The sequence below is a fragment of the Hypomesus nipponensis genome, chromosome 2 (assembly GCF_054491055.1).
Source record: "Hypomesus nipponensis isolate SF chromosome 2, ASM5449105v1, whole genome shotgun sequence".
In the NCBI taxonomy this organism is placed as follows: Eukaryota; Metazoa; Chordata; class Actinopteri; order Osmeriformes; family Osmeridae; genus Hypomesus; species Hypomesus nipponensis.
The window spans coordinates 18,567,298-18,591,866 of NC_140362.1; the positions used below are offsets into that span (position 1 = coordinate 18,567,298).

The window sequence follows — 24,569 nt, forward strand, 5'->3', positions numbered from 1 at the left end:
GGACGGCCAGCAACCATGAGTAAAGGGGTAAAAAAAATGTTTTATTATTTATTTGGTTTTATGTTTAAAGAACCAGTATCATGTCCTCAAAGAACTTACCCCAAGAATTCCTGTTTTAGGGTTGAGTTTCTTCAAAGGAGGGTTTTTTAAAATCTATTTTTTTACAGATGTAACCGCTGTATGATTTCTGAAATGTCTGCCTGTCTGTTGCCCTGTCTGTGCGTCTATCTATCTGTCTGTCAGAAAGACTATGATATGTTTGTGGAGATGGACAAGATGGGTGACAAGATGGATGTCGAAATCAAGAAAAATAAAAAAACGAAGAAGAAGGAGAGACTGGAGGGCATGAAGAAAGAGATGGATACAGTAGGTGGAGAGCCATTCAGAGCAAAACATAAGAATATTGGAAATGTATTGATTATTACTCTTGAAGATTGACATGAAAACAATAAGAGGCTACTCGGAGATGATGTCAGTTGTTACAATGCCCATAAGCTCATACATGTAGAACTAACATCAAAATGTCTGTCCTGTGGCTTCACAGGATGACCATCAGATAGCTCTTGAAGAGTTGGAGATTAGGTACACCACAAGTATTACCAAGGTAATAGATGTACTAAATATATATACAGTAATATACATATATTTATAATCCTCTCCAGGCACACAAACAAACTTATCTGCTTCTCTCTTCTTCTTCCCCTCTGCTACAGGGCCTGACCACCACCATTGTAAAACAGGTTCAGGAGAGGGATGGCCCTAATGCATTGAAGCCCCCCAAAGGTACACCAGAGTATGTGAAATTTGCTCGACAGCTGGCCGGGGGCCTGCAGTGTCTGATGTGGGTGGCAGCGGCCATCTGCTTCATCGCTTTCGGCATTGAGCTCAGTCGAGGAAACCTCACCAGCTTTGACGACGTGAGGAGTTGAGGGGGAATGCGAGGGGTTGGGGGAGGTGGTGGGGGGGGGGGGGGGGGGGGTGCTACTGAAGGGACCATAAATTACACCATTAGAAATGTGTTGTTTAAAATGTCATTGTAAGACAAGCATTTCTCTTCTTTTCCACCTCTCTCTCCCTCAACCTAACTAGCTGTACCTAGCGATTACTTTAATAGCTGTTGTGGTGGTGACAGGATGCTTTGGTTACTACCAGGAGTTCAAGAGTACTAACATTATCGCCAGCTTCAAGAACCTGGTGCCACAGGTAAAATCTGCCCGGAGAAAATAAGCATTTGTTGATTTGAAAGCAAACTGTGTTATTTTGACAATATATCCCAGTCTGATTTGACCCCTTTCACCACAAGAATGTATTGAAATACAGACACGTTAGCATTAATTAGTATGAAGATGTATATTTATGTACATTATGAGAAGTTCAGCATAATATTTTATCTTGAATTTACATAAATTTCCTTTTGTGTATTTTTGGTTTCTATGTTGTGTACTGCCTGCTTTGCTCATGCCCTGTAGCAAGCCCTAGTGATCCGCGACGGGCAAAAGAATGAGATCAATGCCGTTGATCTGGTGGTGGGAGACTTGGTGGAGATTAAGGGTGGTGACCGTGTGCCAGCTGACATACGCATTATCACCTCACATGGCTGTAAGGTAGGTGACTCACACCTAGATCACACAGTTTCCATGTGTGACAAATAAAATATCTATTTATCTACTGTCTCGTTCTACTCCAATCCATCTATCTATCCTTACATCCATCCCTCCATCCAACAATCTATCTATCTGTCTGTCTACCCAACCTAGTTTGTTACTGTGTTGTGGTGCATGTAAGATGTTCCATGTTCCATGTTCCCCTCAGGTGGACAACTCATCCCTGACAGGAGAGTCAGAACCCCAGTCAAAAACACCAGAGTGTACCCACGAGAACCCCTTGGAGACCAAGAACATTGCATTCTTCTCCACCACTTGCCTGGAAGGTTACAGACACTATCTCAATTACACCTCTCTCTTTCTCTCTCCTTCTCTCTCTCTTTCAAACACACACACACACGCATATTTAAATATCCATTACCTTCCCTTGTCCCTCTTCCAGGCGTGGCCACTGGCATCATCATCAATACAGGAGACCGCACCATTATTGGGCGCATTGCCACCTTAGCATCAGGTGTCGGCAATGAGAAGACTCCCATCGCCATAGAGATTGAGCACTTTGTTGACATCATTGCTGGGCTGGCCATCTTCTTTGGTTTCACTTTCTTTGTGGTGGCCATGTTTATTGGCTACCGCTTCTTGGAAGCCATGATCTTCTTCATGGCAATTGTGGTGGCGTATGTCCCCGAGGGTCTGCTGGCTACTGTTACTGTGAGTCTCCAACACATATGGGTTCCTCCAGTGTTGCTGGTTTCTCCAAAGTGTTGGTGTGAGGGGCCCTATTTTTAAAAGGCACAACTGTCAATATTACACTGGTCCCTCCATGGTGTCTCTCGCCTTGACTTTAGCACCTGTTTCTCTCGCCCCCAGGTCTGTCTGTCTTTGACTGCCAAGCGTCTGGCCAGGAAAAATTGTGTTGTGAAAAACCTGGAAGCCGTGGAGACCTTGGGTTCTACCTCAGTCATCTGCTCAGACAAAACTGGAACCCTCACACAGAACCGAATGACTGTAGCCCACCTGTGGTTCGACAACACGATACACGCTGCCGACACCACAGAAGATCAGTCAGGTTAGAATCCATGGATTCAGGTGTCGTGTTCTCTGTTATGAAGGTGACATTTGTGAGATGGAGAGATTCAAAATGTATTTGTAAACATGAGATTAGTTCACAACTGTTCTTTCTCATTGGCCTGTCAGGACAGAGTTTTGACCAATCGTCAGAGACCTGGCGTGCTTTGGGAAGGGTGGCAGCGTTGTGTAACAGAGCCGTCTTCAAACCCAATCAAGAGAATCTGCCTATTCCAAGGGTAAGTGGATGTAGACTTAAAGCTAGTAGATTATCTGACGATCTCTTATATCACTAACTCCATCACTGGAAAAAGTATAAACATATACATGTAAACGCTATTTCTCATTCTCCTACATCACAGAGAATAGTGGTGGGCGATGCATCTGAAACGGCCCTGCTGAAGTTTACTGAGCTGACAATAGGTAACATAATAGAATACAGAGAGCGGTTCAAGAAAACAGTGGAGATTCCTTTCAATTCCACAAACAAGTTCCAGGTAAAACATTTAACATGGAACATTTGGTTAACATTGAGAAACAAATCTATGACAACTTGTTACAAGAATTGTATGAGTAAATATGTTTTCACATTGATTCACATAACAGATCAAGATCAGGGGGTAGGTTTTATAAATATTGGCAGAAGCAGCTGAGTAAATGATTAATTTAAAGAACTCAACAAGAAAAAAAGAAAACTTCCCCTCTTTTCCACCCACCTCTTTTTTTCCTTTTCTCTCCCTCCCCTACTCCCTCTGGTGGTGAGTAGCTGTCAGTACATGAGCTGGAAGACCCCCTCGACTTGCGCTACCTGCTGGTGATGAAGGGAGCCCCAGAGAGGATCCTGGAGCGTTGCTCAACCATCCTAATCAAAGGCCAGGAGTTGCCTCTGGACGAGCAATGGAAAGAGGCCTTCCAAACTGCATACATGGACCTGGGGAGCCTAGGGGAGAGAGTGCTGGGTGAGGCTTCATTCTCTATCAGGGCCAGGAAAGGCCCTGATAGAGAATAAGTGCTGAAGGGTTGTCAGGGGGAGGGTATTGAAGGGAGGGATGAAAATCTTTTGGAAAGAGAGACCTGGAGAAGTGGGAAGACTTGGGAAAAGTGGTGGCTGAGGTGGGGAAGGAGGATATTTGTTATCTAACTCCATACAGCATAGGAGTAAACTGTCTCCTCGGGGAGTCAGATGGCTGAGTGGTTAGGAAATCGGACTTATCGGACGGATGTAAAATGACTGTATTTTGTCGATAATTGTATTTGCTGCCTACAGGTTTCTGTCACATCTACCTGAATGAGAAGGAGTTTCCCAGAGGTTTCCACTTCGATTCAGATGAGATGAATTTCACCACCTCAGGCCTATGCTTTGCTGGTCTCATCTCCATGATCGACCCACCCCGCGCCACAGTGCCAGATGCCGTCATGAAGTGTCGCACAGCTGGGATCCGGGTACGAGATGGAGGGAAGGAGCAGAGGAGTGGGAGGGTGGGGAGTGTGGGGGGCAAGGGTGGTGGGGGAGCAAGGGTGGGGGGGGCATAACATTTGTATATGTAGTTACACAATATTATCAGACAGATTTTCAGTTTCAAGCCTTTCAGTTCCAAGTAGTACACACACTCCACACTCTTATGGCAACACACCTTACCTTGGCAGGTTGTCATGGTGACTGGAGACCACCCAATCACTGCAAAGGCCATAGCGGCAAACGTGGGGATCATCTCAGAGGGAAGTGAGACAGTGGAGGACATTGCTGCCAGGAAACGTATCCCTGTGGAGCAGGTCAACAAGAGGTCAGTTTCTGCCACACATTTCCCTAACTTCTCCCTGCATGCGCATGTGTATCCTTCTGTAATGTAATTGTGTGTATGCGTCTACCTGGGGTGCAGGGATGCACGGGCATGTGTGATCAGTGGGGGCCAACTGAAAGAAATGAGCAGTGAGGATCTGGATGACACTCTGAGGAATCATCCGGAGATGGTGTTTGCACGAACCTCCCCCCAGCAGAAACTCATTATTGTAGAAAGCTGCCAACGCCTGGTGAGGCACACAGCTGTGCACTAACTGCACACACACACACACACACACACACACATGTACTTTAACTCCTCTGCCTCTTCCCATCCAGGGTTCCATTGTGGCAGTGACAGGGGACGGTGTCAATGACTCTCCAGCTTTAAAGAAGGCAGACATTGGTATCGCTATGGGAATAGCCGGTTCTGATGCTGCCAAGAATGCAGCAGACATGATCCTATTGGATGACAACTTTGCCTCCATTGTCACCGGGGTGGAGCAGGGTGAGTCAGTGTGTGTGTGTGTGTGTGTACTTGTGCATGTACGTACGTGTGTGTAGTTATGCGTGTGTATGTGTGTTTGAGCCTGGTTCAGGTCCTTATGGTAACGCGTGCACCTCCTCTAAACCCTTAGGCCGTCTGATCTTTGATAACTTGAAGAAATCCATCGCCTACACCCTGACCAAGAACATCCCTGAGCTCACTCCCTACCTCATCTACATCACCGTCAGTGTACCTCTTCCTCTCGGTTGCATCACCATCCTTTTCATCGAACTGGCCACTGACATTGTAAGTCTCTACGTTCTCCCCCCCCCTCTCACTTGTCATTGGCTCAATACACATCCCCTCCTCCCTTCTCATATGCTGCATAAATCTACAGTATGAAGGCTCTCTGGACTGTAAGGCCAATCCTTGTCTTGTCCTTTCCAATTCCACAGTACCCCTCTGTTTCACTCGCTTATGAGAAGGCAGAGAGTGACATCATGAATCTGAAGCCCAGGAACCCACGCAGGGATAGGCTGGTCAACGAAGCGCTGGCTGCCTATTCCTACTTCCAGATAGGTTAGAGGTCATACTTCCTTCTGTGTATATCACATCTACATACAAATCATGTACCTACAGAACAAACTGTGCACAACTGGAGCACTGCATGTGCATTCATAATCTTCGTGTCAGAAATAACCTGCTCAAGGGTAACTTGCTGGGATGTCAAGACAACATGAATGTACAACTGTATATGTGTGTGAGCATAGACATAATAAAGAGTAGACGCCGCATCGACCGCTACTGTCTACTGGCGCTGACGAGCCGTGGGGCCGCCATCTTGGAAAGGTCAACCGCTCCACTCAATGTAATCTGTTTGGCTGGGGCAATGAGCTGTCAGCACATTTAATTAATCATACCAAACTGAATACCAAACTGATTTTTTTCACGCGGTTTGATTTGCTGCAAAAGTCATACATGTAGCTATAATACACAACATGGTTATTCTTTTCACAAAATAAAACCAACAGGATGGTAATGTTAAATTTTATTTTCAACATTACATTACTTAAGTAACCCCCCGAGTCCTGTTTGCGATTGTCCGCCGATTTGAGCAGGAATATGCAGCACAGTGCTGGTATCTTGTTTATTCTGATGCTAAGCAACTAGGAATTTTCCCTTTCCAAGATGGCGGCCGCAATTTCTCGCGCCCAGCAGCCAATGCAGCGTCTACTCTTTATTATGTCTATGTGTGTGAGTGCGTTTCCATGTCTCTGAATCAACAGAGCCTATTATCATGTCTCCTCTCTCCCCTTCTCTCCCCCTCCTCAGGAGCGATCCAGTCCTTTGCAGGCTTTACAGATTACTTTACTGCCATGGCGCAGGAAGGATGGTACCCCTTGCTGTGCGTTGGCCTCCGGTCCCAGTGGGAGAATACTCACCTGCAGGACGTCCAGGACAGCTATGGCCAGGAATGGGTATGTGTCTGAAAGTAAACTCAGTTCTGTGTTCTTATTCCCTTCTTTTCTTTCTCGTCTCCCTCGTTTTAACCCTCCTCACCTTGTCCAGCTTGTCTTTATATCTACAGACAGCTTGTCTACTTCCAGGGGGACTCTTGTTATATTGTCAACAAGAGTGTATCCCTCACCCTCCTCTTCCTAATCCTAATAATTTCTTCCTTTCTCCTTCTATTTTTGTGATCTGCCTATTTCTCCTTTTTCCTCAGACCTTTAGCCAGCGGCTCTACCAGCAATACACTTGTTACACAGTCTTTTTCGTCAGTATAGAGATCTGCCAGATCTCAGATGTCCTTATTAGGAAGACCCGTCGCCTGTCGGTCTTTCAGCAGGGCTTGTTCAGGTCAGTATTGCTTCAGTACATATTATAAACAAGCCAATTCAAACTGTGGACTGAATGGATCATTCATGTATGTAATTCCAAAGGTTTTTAAAATAAGAAGAATTTAATAAGCTAATGAACTTGTGCAAAGTTAGCCTACAGTCAAACATTCTTGTTATATATTTGTTTACAGTACTGTCTGTATTTTATTATAGTTTGGAAATGAACAGATGTTTTTTCTTGATCTATTTTTCCATTTGACAGGAACAAGGTTCTAGTGAGTGCTATCGTATTCCAGCTGCTTTTGGGTAACCTGTTGTGTTACTGCCCGGGGATGCCAAACATTTTCAACTTCATGCCCATCAGGTACACATCACACTGTTCACCCTACACCTTGACCATCTTGGTAAAAACCCTCATCCATGCCTATTACACTTTGTATTCATGATCCATGACTCATGATCTGGCAAAAAAAAACACACCTGTTGTGGTTTAATTTGCAATGTGGCTTGCAAATACAGACTGTTAATTGACTCTGACCACCAAAATACCGTATAACCATGCATTTCAGATCCTTGATCTTCTACTGTAATTTCTACATGCACTTGGATATACTTGCATGTCGGATGAAAGCATATTACAGTAAATGAAAAAAAAATGGCTGATGTAAATGTTTACACAAACTGTACAATTGAACACTAAATAGAATACATATTCTGTAAATATAACAGATTTTGTGTCATTATAACTGATTAATTTGACTACGTTTGCAGGGTTCAATGGTGGTTTGTTCCAGTGCCATATGGAATTCTAATCTTTGTTTATGACGAGATCAGAAAACTGGGAGTGAGACGATATCCAGGAAGTGAGTCTAGCCATCTCGCCATCCTCCTGCCTTTCTACCCACCAACCTATCAATCCACCCATTCATCCATTTAGTCATCCAATTAATTATAAATATGTCTATTTAACCAGCTATTCATCTATACCACCTATTATATCCATCCACACAGCATTCACTTCTAATATTCATAATTTCCATTTCCTCAGGTTGGTGGGACCAGGAGCTATACTACTGAGAGCCATACTCAGGTGTCTTTTTATTAGGTCCTACGGTATTAAGTCACTACACTCAAACAATCAAGTCATGTGTGAATAAGAGTAGTGTTAATGTTCATAGTGGTCCAGTATTCAAGTGTTTCTTCTTCCATAGGTGCCAGCACCATATTCATGATTATGATTTGTGTCCAAGACAGAAATCGTCCAGCCAAAAACCTTGAACGTGAAAACGTGAAATCACATGTATTTGTACTAATAAACTGAGTGATATATCCATCAGACTTTTAACTAATTAATTTCCAGCAGACAACAGCAATGGCTTGCAACATTTTTCCTAACTCTAGAATACTATTAAATGACTCCGCTGGATTCTAAAGCAGAACCCATGCCAGGGTTTTGCTCATTTCAAAGCGTTGCTCCCTTCCACATACTCTTATTAACTACCCTAGACAAATCTAGTAGGACAAGGTGAACATGTCTCTGGAAAATGTCTCTCGATTTGTCATTTATAGGTTTAGCCACACGATGGCGCAATTAACGTAGGCTAACAGAAAATCATTCAATAAATGGTAAACATGATAAATTGTTTTGGATGCTTAGCAAGCTGTAACTGATCGTGTTCTGTTTGGATGACTACTCTTATTGCAATTTTGGTCGTGATACATATATTGAGTTCCTTCGCATCCTTTTCATGAGAGGAGAGTAGGCTTAAAAGCTGGTCTGTACTTAGCAGATCGACAAATTATGTGAATCAGAATGGTCACGTACGAGGTTTCCTCAGACACGCGTCATCTGTCACGCCCTACACTAGACAATGCTGATGGAGGATAGATTGCCATATTCCAAAGACACCGTCACTTATTCAACTAAGCAATATAGTACGAGAGGCAGTGCTTTATCGTCAATAATGTACGGGTTCCAGGGTGTTGTTAGGCCCGACGCCCAGCGGCGCAGAGACAAATGATGATAGGCCAAGTTTACTGCAGGCCATTTCTGTGTTATATAAATAAAGGATATTCTTCAGCTAGCCAGATCCTACTAAGCTTCAATTTTGGGCTTACGTTAACTTTCATTGCATGCTACGTGGTAATACATCTAGAATTCTATTTCACGTTTAAATGTTATCATTTACAATATGTATAGGCCATCCTTCTACCTCTGGCATTCTCCCGGTTTCACGATAGTTGTCCCTTAGAAACGCCGCCCAACCCTCCCCTACCCGATTCGCCCACGGAAGCAACAGGGTTCTATTGCTCGTGCTCAAAGTGGTATCCGTGACTATCTCCTCGTTCTGTCTCCGTCCTCACCACTGGTAGAAGAAAGTGTGACGTCACGTTTCCAGGGCGACTAGACCAGTGCACGTGTCCTCTATAAATTCGGTAGGGAGTTCCATTACCTCGTCCAGACACTGCAGCATCTCACCGCAAAGGTAAGCGATAGTCACTGGACTCATCTGGTACCTTAAATACGTTCACATCACGTACTTATTTATCTAGCAGTCGGTACATTGAGTTTTATTTTGTTCAAGTGCTCATTATAGCTAAACTTGCGCAGTTTTCTCTACAATGAATGGCGTGATGATGGGGGCGGGTTGAAGGTTTGGAAGGATGCGGTCGAGGCCTCCTAGGCGGTTGTGTAATAACCATAGGCTATCATTTCTTAATAATTTCTCCGAAAAGGACTTGTTTGATAAAGTTCTGTACATTAATATGTTTTTATTATTCAAGTATCTAACATCGTCTTTACAGTAGAAGAGTGTATTCATCATTTATATGAATGCAAAATGTCCAGTGCCGAGGTAACGTGACAGCAGTGGCAGCTCGTAATGATGCATATTGCGGAAGAACCGGCTGCGAGAAACTCCTTAAACAATTCGTTGCTGATCATATAATTAAACAATATCCTGTGGATATCCAATCCTGTGGATTGTAGTTGTATAGATGCAAGTGGAAATAGTAAAAAATGGCAGGAGTTTTACAGGAAATAGTTTATGCAGCTACGTGCCTCACTACCACCTTCCTATGAATTATTGTCTTGCGTCAGTCACAGCATTCTGGAATGTACAGTAGGTTAGGAAATGATGACTGAATATTAATATATGGGCTATTACGACTCAGCCTAAGTCGTGTCAAATAGGATGTAGGCCCTACTAGATGGAGGCCTACTCTCATTTTCTATCCGCTTCATAATATGGTTATGTAGCTTACCGGTTTTACACGTAAGAAATTAAGATCGTTGTGTTGAATAATCTATAGCCTGGGCATATAAACTACAACAAATTGCTGAAAAGAATACGACTAAGAGTAACAGGTTCCGGCCCGTCTGGTCGTCATCCGGCCGCTGCTGAAGGTCGTATCACACTTAAGGTCATATAAGCTCGTCCGTAGCCATGAAGCATCATACTCTCCTCATAATGTAATTTGGGGAATGTTGTAATATTGTCGATGATACTATATTCGACAATCTTGCAAGTAGACGTCTAAATGAATGGAAATGGGCAACTTAATAAATGCGTGCCATTGTTGGGAAGTAATTTGGATTCCCTGATGACAGACCTATCTATTCAACTTGACCTAACGTGCGCAGAGTCGAGTTGCCTTTGCGCAGGTTTCACTGCAACAGAGCAGTATGTGCTGTAGATTTAGAAACTAGCTGGTGTATTTCCCTTTCATAAAAGTACTCTGAATATGTATACAAAATCCCCCTCTGACTCAGTTTCTTCTTACAATCTCTATGGGTGAGCTTATGCACATCCCAATGCCCTTATATGGCATAAACTCTCCATCACTTTGAGGTTGCCATGGAGACTGTCCTCTCCATTTTATTTTACCATCACGATTGCACTTGACATACTATAACTGATGCATCGTGAATAGAACGTGTGGGGTAGCATCGCTAACCTATAGTTTTCAATGCACGGCCATCAGGATTCCTTTTTCTCAAACTTGTAGGCCCAAATGTTGCTCCTAAGGGGGTGGGGGTATGGGGCTGGGCCACTGCAGTGTGACACTGCAACTTATTGAATCATGCATGTTGTCCAGAAAAGAATAGGGGGTGTGTCAATATGTCTGGGAAGCCAAGGTTACTCTGCATCAGGTTACTGTGCTCCAAACCACACCACAGATTGCTGCTGGCTCGGCCTTCACAGCAGCTGACAAAGGCAATTGAAGCTCGGCTATGGACAGGATTGTCCATTTTATTTTAATTTAATGGACATTAAGTCTTTATCTTCTTATTTTATCTAGTGACGTGATGGTTTGTGACTGTAACTGACAAGTGGTCCACTGTGATGTAACACTGGGTTGCTGACGTAACTAGAGCACAGTGAGGCTGCAACTAAAGCCTCCTAGATTCAGAGTTTTCTCATTGGCTTGGGGAAGAGTCCACCTACTACTGTAAGCATGCTACTGATAAATTGAGGCGGCAAGATTATAAGATAGCAAGGATATCTGCAGTCAATGAGCAGTTGCTATGTGGGCAAGGGGCGTGGCACCTACATGACATCTTAGTAGAGAGAAAATACCTGGCTCACCCACCATCAGCCATTCAACTCTCCAATGGAAAACTACTGAGCTGCCATAGAGGACTTTATTTGCGCTAGAACGAGGTTGTGGGTGTGTCAAGCTGCATGCTTCTCTCTTCCTGCTCTCTCTGTCCGCAGCATTTTCTCTCTCTTCCTGTCTTTTACATATGTTTTCCTCCGGTCTCTAAGACACTCTCCCTCCTCAAAATCCAGGTAAAAATTGACATTTAGATCAAGACATACTTACTGATCAAACACTAGCATATTGTTTACTTTGCTGTAACAGCCTGTTGCATTATTGTCAGCGTACGTGCACCTCCCCCCCCCCTCCTCCATCTCTTCCTGTGTGTGTTAATGGTGGCTATGACACAGCACTCTTTCAAAATGGCTGCCAGTCTCTCACCTCAACGGAGTGGTCCCTGTTGCTCTTCACTCAAACTCACTCTCTTCTCAGCTCTGTTTTACAATTTTGTTGTAATTGTAAAAACAGTGAAATGCCTTGCCTAAAGGAAGAATATACTACAATGGGTCGTTCTTGGTTGTAAAAACAAGCCCGCACCAACGGATTAACATTTTAATAAAAGACGAGTAACGCCGATCAGTGAATGCCGTTGCTGCTCTCCTGCGGTTTGTCTATTTTAGTCCCATTGTCATGAATGTTTCTGCCTGAGTGGGTATCTGTGGGTCTGGGGAGACTGACCCAGTTAGTGTAGGATGCTGGCACCCTGGTCTCCCCAGCACAGCCAAGCGTTAGTGTACCTACGGAGGGGTAGGGCATGGGAGGGGAGAGTAAGAGGACGAGGGACCTCGGAACTAGGACAGGGCTCACAGAGGGTGGTACAGTAAAGAGGCTGGGAGGGGTGTCTGCAGCAGTGTACCTGGTGCGGCTACCCCAGTAACTCTCTTTTGATTAATCAGCATGACCTGGACTGCAGAAAGAAGTTACAAAATGGGATATGACACAATGTCCATCAGTATGTTGTGTGGAGGGACAGCACTCCAGTAGAAAGGACACAACACCAAAGCACTCTTCTGTCATTCCCTGTATCACTGTGGGTGTGTTGCTTAAAGTGGAGATGCATGGGGGATGCTCACCTAACACGATTATTTTGCGTAATAACTCTGATGTAAAACTCTGCTGTGGTATGAAGTCAGTACAGAGTATTAAAGTAGAGCCATAGATAAAGGTAGGCTGGATAACCAGGCTCGAACACAGAAGCCATCTGTCTCTGGTCTCTGCTGGACTGGTTTGTAATTAGTCAGCACCATGCTCTCACCAGGCCGACCTACCCCGCTACAATATGCTGCATTCACTGCCCTCACATCTTGATAGAGAGCTTCTATCTAATATGAATTACATACACAATAGATTCTAGGATTGAGTATTGACTGGACACTGAACAAAGGGTTGCATTGCTAGTCGGCCTACAGTTTTCTTGCAAAAATAGGGGGGTGGTCTGAACATCAACCAATTGCCGACTAAAAAGAGATGAACAAATATTTTCTGCAGAAGATCACGAGACCATAATAGGCTTGTCTGTTCTATACAACAAAATGGAGGTAGGGAAAATGGGGGATAGACTACAGCTGAGAAAAACAGAGGGATGGTGTGGGCAGAATGTCAAAAGAGAGAGGGGGAAATGTGAGAACATGATGACATAGAGCGCTCTCTTTCTTTCTCCCCTTTTCCTCCCATCATCCTCCACATTAGGGTCACCTTGTATGCTAGTGTGGCCACTGCAGAGAGAAGAGCAGAAAATGGATGCCATAACACAACAGCAGTTCCCTGGGTTAGACAAAGGACATTTCTAAAGGATTTTGTAAAAATCTAAAGAATCAGTAGCAAACGAGGCAGCGTACAGTGCAGCAGCTATAGTTACTGTTACTATAGTAACAGCTTCGTGCTCATGACACTGCAGCTGAGGCACAGATGCCACTCAGGTCATGTGATTGTCACTGGAGGATTCAGTCATTTGCCGGTTCAGTTAGGACACTGTCAATCCTGGCGCAGTGCATCATGGGGCCCTTTAAAAAGACTACCGGGGAAGTGAGCAGATTAGGATAAGCCCGCTGGGATAGTACAGTGTCAAAGCAGTGGCGCGCGCGCACACACACACACACACACCAGACACACACTCAGGTACCAACACACTCAGGCACAGATTAGGAGATTATCAGGATCTCTAACGATACACCCTAACAGTTACAAGGGCAATCCTGAGCATCCTACCAACTAAAACAGTGCATGGTTGCTTGCATGAATTAGGAGACGAAACATAAAAAAAATGCTCACATTTTTAGTTTGTCAAATTTATGTCGAAAGACAGAAATTAAAAAGGCCTCATTCTGTTTAACAAGGTTGTGAACTCAAGTCCCCCAAGGGCAAACACAGTAGCTGAAAGCAGTAGCAGACCATTTGGTTTTAGATGAATCTATTGTCATGTCAGTTTGCCTTGTGCTGAGTGAGGAAAAGCAGGGACTGGAAAAACCCTCACGTGGCTCTTCAAACTGGTTGCCAGACAGACGACAAATTAGGTTGACAACCCCACATCCAGGTGACCTCTGATAAATTCACTGAACAAAAGATTATAGTTGTCCTTGATGTAATTTAGATCAGAACTAGGATCAGTAGTCACTAACATCCAGACTGGTTTAAATTAACAATGTGCCAGACAAGTTGGAAATGGTCAGGGTTGACTTTCCAAAGTGCTACATTGATTGGTGCAAAGTGTCGCAGTGTTCTTGCCCACAGGCTGTTTCCCTACCAGTCTGACATTCAGAGACATGGACCATATTATCTGATAGTTCTGTATGCCCTATGGATTGGATGGGTTTAGTTCAGCCAACCATTTTCAGTTCCTGTCTGGGGAAAGGCTAAAAGAGGATACAAACTTCATCCATGGTCCCTGTCTGGCTAGAAGTGCCTAAGAATGCTATAGGCTATTATTCTTTTTGGCATCAGTTTACTAGGGATTCAATATCCTTGATAAAGGTTGGATCACCAGCCTACAGTCGGCTTGGACTGGGCCAGCTCTCTCTCACTACGCCTGTAGACAGGTAGAGCCTTTCATGCAATTCACTGCAATCAGTTTGGGTCAAGCATAGAGTTAATTGTAATCCTTGATGTTTACAACAGAAGGAATTAAGGCTTCTTTGAAATTAAGGTGTGTTCCCATGTGCTGTAGATCAGTTGTACCAAATCTCTGCAGATAAAATTGTGTAATTATTGAATGTCAACCACAGTAGTTTGTTGTATTAAGGGAATAGGGAAGGAAGAAGGCATGAAATAAGGAAGGTAGTATTTCCTGATTATTGCAACAGTAGCATTTGTTGACCAAGGGATGGGAGCCTTAAACAATGTGTTTTAAGATATACCTGAATTTATTTAATAAATCAGCTCAGTAGGGTATTACCTCCAGAAAAAAAATCACATAAAAAATGTCCTAACATTTAACTACGAAAAATATTTAGTTCACAATTAAGATTATGACTTGGGTCAACTATTCAGACTAATAGGTTATAATACAGTTCTCCAAATATCAGCAAGCAGGAAATGTCTCATGTCCACAATAATGCGTTCTACGAGGTCCACTTCCTGTGTTCCAGCTGGACCTTCTCCTCCCTGTCATGTGACCCATCCTTATATGGAAGGGGAGGTCACATACTTGACTCTTGTCCAGCCCTTCTTTTTGTTTAACTCTTGTTCAACTTGTGCTGTCTCGCTTTCTTACTCTTACATAATACACCCACTACCCCTCTCTACATGTTAAGCATGGCTACTAGGTAGACAGCCTCTACAACAGCACACAGGCTACAGCTTGCCCGTCAGATAGGGTAGGAATCCCAATACTGCTGCACTCTGAACAAGATTAGACTGGATTCAGGCCTAACAAAGATGGTGCTTACTTTACAGTTTTAAGTGAAGAATTTGACATCAGAAGTATGATGTGAATTGAGAAAAAAAAATCTGTTTTTTTTTTATATGCTCAGGAAGACACATTACTTTATCCTAACAGGTTGAGACAAACTAAAGATGAGCGTTGTGGCCATAGCTGCATGTGTATCCCCGCTCTCTCCTGGAGCTGCAGAATGGAGCGTATCTGATCTGACTTGTGAATGGAAGCCCAGAGCAGACTACAGCTCTTAGCTTCTCTGACTGGCCTGCTAAGTAGACCTGCAGACAATAGCCTCCCCAAGCCAAGTGGTTGCTAAGTTACACTCTGGAACGTAGCCACACCCTGCACACAATCCAGCCTCAGCCCCCAGCTACACCCTCCTCAATTCCCTCTCCCCCCTCCGAACTCACCCAAACCCATCTAGTGTCTGCGACACCAGGCTACCTTGTTTAAATGACACTAGTTGCAGCTAATGTTACGTAATTTAGTAAAGGCCAGTGTGACGCCACTTTGTTGCTGAAACAGTAACAGTTTCTTTTGCAACAGTGGGAGGTTTGGAAAACTGTTGTAAGAGTTTGATTTCCTTCAAGATCAGTATGACCATTTCTCAGCCCTCTCGTCCCAACGTGCTGGTATTGTTGTCTATGTACTGTGCCGTTTTTGACAATCTTTTTGATATTATTGCAGGTTCACAACTACAACCCAATCAACAGCAACCATGTCAGACCTTTGTGTTGGAATCAATGGGTAAGCAGCTCAACTGTAACACACATACTTAAAATGCCTCAAATTTCTTCCTCGACTCAGTGTAAATATGCAAGCGCTTGCGCTGACACGTTCAGAAAAGGATTGCAATACACATTCATCCCCTGTGGGCATTATAGGTATCAACCCCCAACGCACAAAGCTAGACACTCCCAAACAACACCCTTATTACTGATAGTTCCCTCAAAACTCATTGCATCAAAACTCATACCCAGTGTAACTAATCTCCCCTCCTGCCCCCTCCAGATTTGGCCGTATCGGCCGCCTGGTCCTGAGGGCCTGCCTCCAGAAGGGCATCAAGGTCGTGGCCATCAACGACCCCTTCATCGACCTGAAGTACATGGTGAGTGATCACTTAACTACAACAATTAACTGTAACACAGATACTACGCAAAAGGGGTCAAACACACGACTCAAAAGGCAGGGTATCATTCAAACAAAGTCTTTACTTGCAAGGGTCCGTTACACGGCAAGGCAGTCAGTCACACAGGTATACAATCCAAAAGGGAAAAGGTCAAGGAGATGTCCAGGAACACAGCAGTAAATCCAGAGCAAACAAATGCAAATGGAGTAAGCGAAAAGAAGAGTCCTGCAAATAAAGCAGGATTAAGAAATCACAAGGATTCAGACTCAGAGGAAATAACACTGGGCCTCCAGACACACAGGTGCTAAGACAAACTGACAGAGAGGGGCCCCTCGGGCTTAATTCCCTGGGAAGGGAGGTATAATGAGGGACAGGAAGACAGTCACACAGGCAGGACCACACAGGCAATGCAGGAAGTGGAGACGAGAGGAAAGGCAAGTATTTCAAAATAAAACCGTAATGAGAATAAAATACATGACAAAAAGAAAACAAAACCTAGGGAGCAACGCAGGAGGTTACATGAATGTATACTGACACCAGAACTCTGCTCTGCCCTGCCCCAGGTCTACATGTTCAAGTATGACTCTACCCATGGCCGTTACAATGGCGAGGTGCGCGAGGAGGGTGGCAAGCTGATCGTTGATGACCAGGAAATCTCAGTCTTCCAGTGGTGAGTGGAGCCTAGTTCCACTTATCCTCTCAAACATGTATCTACACAGTGCTGATAGCAGGGAGCATGGGTGGGAAGTAATTGACATGCAGTTTGGTTGTTCTTTTTGTCCAACAGGCTGCAGAATGCAATCACAGTCACATGTATCAGAACATGAGTCCAACTTTTGGGAGAAATAATGATGAACTCTTTGCTGCCCTCTGTCTGTCTGTCTGTCTGTCTGTCTGTCTGTCTGTCTCTGTCTGTCTGTCTCTCTCTATCTCTCTCTCTCTCTCTCTCTCTCTCTCTCTATTCCTCTGCACCAGTATGAAGCCTGCTGAGATCCCATGGGGAGATTCTGGGGCCCTGTACGTAGTGGAGTCCACTGGAGTGTTCCTCAGCGTGGACAAGGCCTCTGTAAGTACCCAGGCTAACACACACAGCCACATGAATATATTTTCTAGTATTAGAGATATATTAGTACATTTAAGTATCCTAATATGTATTATGAGAAACAGATTGCATGACATATGGACAAACTCCATAATAGGACATCTATACACAGTTGCATACATGCAAAACATAACGTATTCTTTGTGTTTGTTTTTTTCTTTGTTTCTGCAGTCTCACATCCAGGGTGGAGCTAAGCGCGTGGTGGTGTCCGCCCCCTCCCCTGACGCCCCTATGTTCGTGATGGGCGTGAACGAGGACAAGTACGACCCCTCCAGCATGAACATCGTCAGGTATGTTGACAAATGCCGCCATCAGAGCAACAATACGTGATGTTGGTTTGTCAGATCTAACAGCAAGCAAACTTCCTAGTACAGTGTGTATTGTGGACAGTGGATAATGTTATTAGAGTTGTAAAGAGATTGTTTGTGTGGATTTACAGCAACGCATCCTGCACCACCAACTGCCTGGCACCACTGGCTAAGGTCATCCAGGACAACTTTGGCATTGAGGAGGCTCTTATGGTGAGCCCATCTTTCTGTAAATGTTAAATGTGTCTCTTGCCTGTTAACTTTGCCTGTCTGTAAATCTTTTTTAACCTGTCTATGTGTCTGTTAACCCATTGCTCTTTCTTATAGACCACAGTCCATGCCTACACGGCCACCCAGAAGACAGTAGATGGGCCTTCTGCCAAGGCCTGGCGTGATGGGCGTGGAGCCCACCAGAACATCATCCCTGCGTCCACTGGCGCCGCTAAGGCCGTGGGCAAGGTTATCCCCGAGCTCAATGGGTCAGTACCCAGCATGCACTGCTCACTGGCTGAGAACAGCCAGAGTACAGAAGACAATGAAATCAAATGTGTGGTATCTCTATGAAAAGAGAAAATCTAGACATTCTGTGAGTTAGTTTACCATACTATCTGCATCATGCTAACATGTAGCTTTTTCCACTCTGCAAAACAGGAAGCTTACCGGTATGGCATTCCGAGTGCCCGTAGCCGACGTTTCTGTGGTGGACCTGACCTGCCGTTTGACCAGGCCCGCCAGCTATGCTGCCATCAAGGAGTCTGTCAAGAAAGCTGCCCACGGTCCCATGAAGGGCATCCTGGGATACACTGAGGACTCTGTGAGTTGCTTATAATCAGTCTGTGACTTTGTCCCCAGCTTGTAGTTCATGTTGGTATATTTGATGTTTAGTAGTAAAAGAATATATAGAAATATACATGAGAGGAAAATATAGGACAAGAGGTGACTGCACTCAATTACATATCAAAGTAAGTAGTGCAAGTATTTTTTCTTGAATTTTATCATTTTTCTCTGTAGGTGGTTTCCTCTGATTTCATTGGAGACACTCACTCCTCCATCTTTGATGCTGGAGCCGGCATCTCTCTGAACGACAACTTTGTCAAACTGATTTCCTGGTGAGTCCCACACTCACCTTACACTAAAATAAAAAGCATTGTCTTTTAACTTTCACTAATCATTCTCTCCTCCTCTCTCTACCCCCACCTCAGGTACGACAACGAGTTTGGCTACAGCCACCGTGTAGCTGACCTGTTGCTGTACATGCATTCCAAGGAGTAACTTCTTGCCTTGCCAACTCTGCAAGAGCAGAGGCCAGCAAAGGGACCATCCTCACCCTCTTTTACACACAGTCCCAGCATAGTCAAGCCACAGTGTCACACCCTATAGCAGCCCCAGCCCCCACTCTTTAAAAGGCTCTCAGATGTCTAGTAAGAGGCTGTGTGTATGAGTGTTTGTTTTTCCTTTATGAAACAGTTCCTCTCTGAATGGTTTTGACTTGACAGTATTTGTTTCTGTGTCTCCCCTAAGCATTGCTATGCTAGTCTTCATACTGGGTGTTACCATGTACTATTGGTGTTAAATGATTACACTTCTTGAGAGAAACTAGTAACTGTAATTCAGCTAAAAATAACAAATAAACATGAAAAATATTAAATGCTCTTGTTTCTGTGTTGTGTTTTTACATTTCTCTCATAATTATAAGAAGACCAAGGCATGAAGCAATTATTCCATTCTACTAAGACTCAAGCCCTCATATAAATGGCAGCAAATAGAGGTGAAAGGACTAAACCTTTATGAGCACTAGGTGTGCTCGACTTCATGCAGCGCCGGCGTCGGCTGCAGCCGCCGGCAGCCCGGCTGACTTGAAGCAGCCAATTGCATTCTCAGCTTCAAGGCAGCCGGCTGCAGCTGACTGTCGGCGCCGCCGGCGCTGCATGAAGTTGAACACACCTATTGTAATTGGGATGATGTAAAAATCAAGAGTAAGGCTTCCATGTAATTTAATGGACCATGCACATACTCTTATACTACATTTAGTAAGCACTTCTCTTTACCCACAACTGTATATTTGTGAAAAACTATTGTATATATTTGTTTGTGTCTACGTTGCACGCCATTTAGATTCGTTGTAGACTGAGTTAAGAGAATTTAGTTTGTGTTTTATAATACCAGATATTACTAACCGTTGATGTGTGACAACTGGAACCTTCATTTGGCAGAATCCTTACACGGAATTCTTTCCACGGGGACCTCTGACAGCTTCCGTCACAAAAATGCAACGCGTTTACTGCCATATCTAGCCAGCGGGTTAGATAGCATCCTTGTGTTAGCATTGAAGAGGTTATTCATTCAGTCACTGTAAGTAACATTTCATAATTATATACAGATAATAATTAAGCAGAGGTCATTTTTGTTTGCTGGACAAAATGAATGTTTGTGACATGACAGACTGTAAGGTATAAAGCAGAACTTGGCTAGCTAGTCTGTTCCAAATCCTGGTGGCAGGTGTACTGCGATTAAAAATTCAAGGTAGCTAGCTAGCTACCTAGGGAGCAGCTAACGTAACGCGCATTGTTAGTTGCATCTACGTGTCTATTTACCTATTTTATTTGAATGCCATGATGTGTTAAGATTGTAATTTATAAGTTACCTTTTTGCTACCTTAGCTAACATGTGCTAACGTTCGGTAGATCAACAAGGCTAGAACTAAGATATCTGGCCCAGACTAGCCAACTAGCCAGTAAAAACGCGATACACTGACAGGATATGGATTTAACTACTATTCATTTTTTTCTGTTAAGTGTAATCGATTTTCTTTGAACAGCACTGTCAAAGAGAAACACATACCAGTGCTGGACCATTTGAGATCATGACGCTCTTTCATTTTGGAAACTGCTTTGCCTTGGCTTACTTCCCCTACTTCATCACCTACAAGTGCAGTGGATTGTAAGTGTTGAAAACTGATCCAAGCAACTGCTTAATTGTGGGATTATTATTTCTCAATATTCCATCGTCACTATTATATATTATATATGCTATATAATCATCTAGTTGTAATTCAGAGGTTGAAAGATTTGATCTGTACTGGTAATCTAATTTGAAATGTCAGCAGTTTGGGGGAGGACTCTTCTAATCCTTTTAGGGACTGAGGTGGGGGTAGCGTCTCCCCCAGTAATACTCTTTAAACAACTATGTGACATTAAGTGGTTCTGGGTATTGCAGACTGTATGTGTATACTGCCATCATTTCTCCACATGGTATTATCACATATTATTATTGAGCAGATTATGTAAGTATATTGTATTATTCTTTCAGGTCAGAATACAATGCTTTCTGGAGGTGTGTCCAGGCGGGGGCAACCTATCTGTTTGTCCAGCTATGCAAGGTGGGCTGCCCTTCTGTGTGGATGTGTGTGGTAAAAAGAGAGAGGAACAAGAATGATGGAGATAAATAAATACACACGGTTGTGACATAACCTTTCTGCAACTCCACTTTCCTGTGTTGCAGATGCTGTTCCTGGCTACATTCTTCCCCACCTGGGAGGGAGGGGCTGGTGTCTATGACTTTGTTGGGGTAGGTGAGGTTCAGGTGGCAAATTCAGTCAAAAATAACTTGCGAATGTTACGTTAACTTATCATTGACTGCGAAACAAACGTTTTTCTTTTAACACTGTGGGTGTGCAGGAGTTTATGAAAGCTACAGTTGATATGGCTGACCTGCTGGGTCTTCACCTGGTCATGTCCAGGAATGCTGGGAAGGGCGAGTACAAGATCATGGTGGCCGCCATGGGCTGGGCCACTGCTGAACTGGTCATGTCAAGGTAGGTCCATCCGTCTCTTCTCATACTCTGTATGTGTGTTTCTGTCTTCTGTTCTCTCCAGCTTACTCTGCTCTCTTTTCCTTTTCCTCATTTTTAAAAGTTGCGATATTAAATATCCTCACCTATTTCCCCTTGTTGATTTGCTCCTCTATCTCTCAGGTGTCTGCCTCTGTGGGTTGGTGCCCGAGGTATAGAGTTTGACTGGAAGTACATCCAGATGAGTTTTGACTCCAACATCAGCCTGGTGAGGCAGTTTGATCTCTTATCAGCACCTCATTAGTCTCTCCTTATGAAAAGTCGGGCCAGTTTACATTTTTGACCCGTTTGCCTCTGCAGGTGCACTACATTGCCATGGCAGCGGTGGTTTGGATGTTCACACGGTACGACCTACCCAAGACCTTCCGTCTCCCCGTGACAGTGTTGCTTGGGCTGTGTGTGTACAAGGCCTTCCTTATGGAGTAAGTACCACACACACACACGCATTCAAAAGCAAAGAAACATTTACATATGTAATGAAGATGGGTAGTCATATGTATATGGTTTGAACAAGGAGGGGGTTTGACATGTAAAATTTTTATGAGTAGTGAGTTGCCACTAGATGGCATCAAAAGCATTTAATAGTTTTATAAACCGTGTTAACTAGTCTAATGAGAGCTGTGGAATAGAAAGTTGTCTGTCCCTTCTAGAACAACTTGACTATTAGTTTAGGTTTGGGATTTATAAGTATTAGTTAACCAGCTGATTGGAGACAGTAACACACACCACCAGTGTTTCCCCTAGGTTTACAGCTTTGGGGGGGACACACGGACACAAACACTTAAAGGAATCATGATGTTTATGTGTTTCTTTTAATGACAGAAATTACATGCCGTTGTGTAAATAACATAAGGCCATTTAGTTTGTTTGATAAAAGAGCAAACTATACACCTGTTTTATAGGAAAGATAACTTTAAATGACTTATTTTGTGATCTGGTGCTATATTAAAAAAAATACATAAATAAAGGGCGCCCCCTTAATATAATGGTAGGGGAAACACTGCACACCTCGATGACACCAATAACCAGTTCAGACTACAGTAGTAGTGGCAAAGTCTTTTCTGGGGTTAACATAGGCACATAGGAAATCTTTGATTTCTCCCACAGTGCTCACTTTGTCTATCTCCCCCCACCCCAGACTGTTTGTGCACATGTTCCTGCTGGGAAGCTGGACAGCTCTGCTGGTGAAGGCCGTGCTGACTGGAGCCATCTCCCTCTCCTCACTGATCCTCTTCGTCACGCTCGTCCACAGCAACTGAGGCTGACCCTGGCAGCCAGAGCGCCTGGGGTTGGCACACGACATCTGTGGTTCATCCCTAGTGGGAAGGTCTGGTGCGTAGAATTTTGGTCTGTGGACTGGCCCGTGAATGTCATATACACATGACTGGTTTATAGGAGTGTATGAGAATGCTCCTCTTGCAGGTTCATTTTTTATTGCTCACATAAGGATCATTGATATGATCCTCAAAACATTTCCTTCTTTTTTTTTACCAGCTATATCTTGTATTTGATTTAAATGAGCTTATGTGTGATTGGTTCTGCAGCAGTACAGGATGTAGATAAAGTATTTATAACTCGTGTATGAATATGGATGTTTTGTTTGTTTTTTAACCACATGATTCGAGACAGAAGCCAGTCTATGCCATGTTAGCTGAGGGTGTTCTACTGTTGTTACTGTTGTCACAACCCCATTTTCAATGCTGTTTCCAGAAGCATTTAAGCATTTAAAGCATCAATTGAAAAAATATGTGAGTCATGGATCTGCTCAAATGCTAAGACCAAATGCACACAAAAATTGTGAACCTATGAAGGGGAGAGATGTGCATTGTTCCATGGGAGGGGTAGAGTTTGGAAAATGTTTGTCCTGCAGCATGGTGGGTAAATTGTACTAATTTCTTTAGAGCTAAAAAGTTTCCCCTGAGACAGTTGCCCTCATCACCTGACTGGAGTGGTAGGATGCCATTTGTAATCTTGGCATTCGATCCACATGCCAAGGGACTAGGAAGCAAATTACCTTTCTATTGAAGAGGTATGTCTATGATTAAATATGAATGAAATGTGATACTGTGTTGTCTGCATTTTTTTTTTTTTTTTTTACTAAACTTCAAACATTTGGATTAAGAGGACCCCAAGCTCCACCAATGCCCTTATTCCCACTAGGAGAAACTGTCCTGAAAACAACAAGCCAAACTGCTTTTAATGTTTGGATCAACACAAACTTCTCTCCTGTTTGCAACCGGTTTGGTTGCGCCATCATGTCTGAAACATGATTCAAGACCTTTTAACGAGGCCTCCTTTCTATGCCAGGGTTGATGCGTATCTCACGTCGGACGATTTCATGAAATACCTTTGCTGGGCCTCTTTCCAGGACAAAGACCTCTTTATGAAGGAGTCCACAATGACTGGGCTATCTGACCATGAGTCCGTTTGTGTCTTAGCCTTAGTGCTGTTGGCACATTACCCAAGTCTCACATATGTTGGACTCATGCTGATGGTGCCGCACTGTAGCCTACTATACACTATTATAGCAGGGCTCTCAAGTTTCATTAGAAGTTTTTAGAAAAAGAGATGAGCATACATGTCAAAGTTTTGGTACAAAACGTTCGAGGGATGTTTGTGCTGCTGGTGATGATTATGACTGGTTTGCTGGTTTTTAGCTGTTTAACTCGAGGCAACTATCAGTTAGGCAGAAATATGCGCCTCGTCCATTAATTGTAGCCTAGAGGGACAACTTATTCCTTCTCGGCGTGAGAAATGTTTGAAATGTGAGAGAAATACAAGGTTTCAAGAAAATGTTGAAATGAGAGCCCTGCTATTGTAGTGTAGTTGAAGTGTAATTATAGTTCACCGTGCTTAGTAGCTGAGATGTGGGTATCTTGCACTGTAAACAGACAGTGACACTGATTTGGACCACATAAATACAG

General features: G+C 43.6%; 3 protein-coding genes across 5 annotated transcripts; all 3 read left to right on the forward strand.

The window, feature by feature from the left end:
* Window positions 1-15: 15 nt before the first annotated feature.
* LOC146301315 (potassium-transporting ATPase alpha chain 1) lies at window positions 16-8,111 on the forward strand. Of its 2 annotated transcripts, XM_084709805.1 has the most exons (24): window positions 16-27; window positions 244-366; window positions 545-604; window positions 714-917; window positions 1,090-1,203; window positions 1,470-1,604; window positions 1,813-1,930; window positions 2,047-2,315; window positions 2,475-2,673; window positions 2,802-2,911; window positions 3,035-3,169; window positions 3,439-3,631; window positions 3,940-4,115; window positions 4,320-4,456; window positions 4,553-4,703; window positions 4,792-4,960; window positions 5,091-5,245; window positions 5,395-5,518; window positions 6,272-6,417; window positions 6,666-6,799; window positions 7,043-7,144; window positions 7,552-7,643; window positions 7,829-7,893; window positions 7,992-8,111. In XM_084709805.1, the coding sequence occupies exons 1-23, from the start codon at window positions 16-18 to the stop codon at window positions 7,855-7,857; spliced, it is 3,087 nt and encodes a 1,028-aa protein (XP_084565931.1). In that variant the 3' UTR covers window positions 7,858-7,893; window positions 7,992-8,111. The 2 variants fall into 2 exon arrangements, with proteins under 2 accessions (XP_084565931.1, XP_084565922.1); XM_084709796.1 differs by having other exon boundaries at window positions 7,829-8,111.
* Window positions 8,112-9,136: 1,025 nt separating this feature from the next.
* Window positions 9,137-19,443, forward strand: gapdhs (glyceraldehyde-3-phosphate dehydrogenase, spermatogenic). Its single transcript, XM_084709785.1, has 11 exons — window positions 9,137-9,266; window positions 15,944-16,003; window positions 16,268-16,364; window positions 16,949-17,055; window positions 17,361-17,451; window positions 17,659-17,777; window positions 17,927-18,008; window positions 18,123-18,274; window positions 18,447-18,609; window positions 18,807-18,904; window positions 18,998-19,443. Exons 2-11 carry the CDS (start codon window positions 15,975-15,977, stop codon window positions 19,065-19,067), a joined length of 1,008 nt encoding a protein of 335 aa, XP_084565911.1. The 5' UTR covers window positions 9,137-9,266; window positions 15,944-15,974; the 3' UTR covers window positions 19,068-19,443.
* Window positions 19,444-20,044: 601 nt separating this feature from the next.
* On the forward strand, window positions 20,045-23,707 carry tmem147 (transmembrane protein 147). 2 transcript variants are annotated; one of them, XM_084709817.1, is made up of 8 exons: window positions 20,045-20,147; window positions 20,614-20,735; window positions 21,105-21,174; window positions 21,297-21,362; window positions 21,473-21,609; window positions 21,769-21,853; window positions 21,946-22,067; window positions 22,784-23,707. In XM_084709817.1, exons 2-8 carry the CDS (start codon window positions 20,659-20,661, stop codon window positions 22,902-22,904), a joined length of 678 nt encoding a protein of 225 aa, XP_084565943.1. In that variant the 5' UTR covers window positions 20,045-20,147; window positions 20,614-20,658; the 3' UTR covers window positions 22,905-23,707. The 2 variants fall into 2 exon arrangements, with proteins under 2 accessions (XP_084565943.1, XP_084565951.1); XM_084709825.1 differs by having other exon boundaries at window positions 20,056-20,147; window positions 20,591-20,735.
* Window positions 23,708-24,569: the final 862 nt, after the last annotated feature.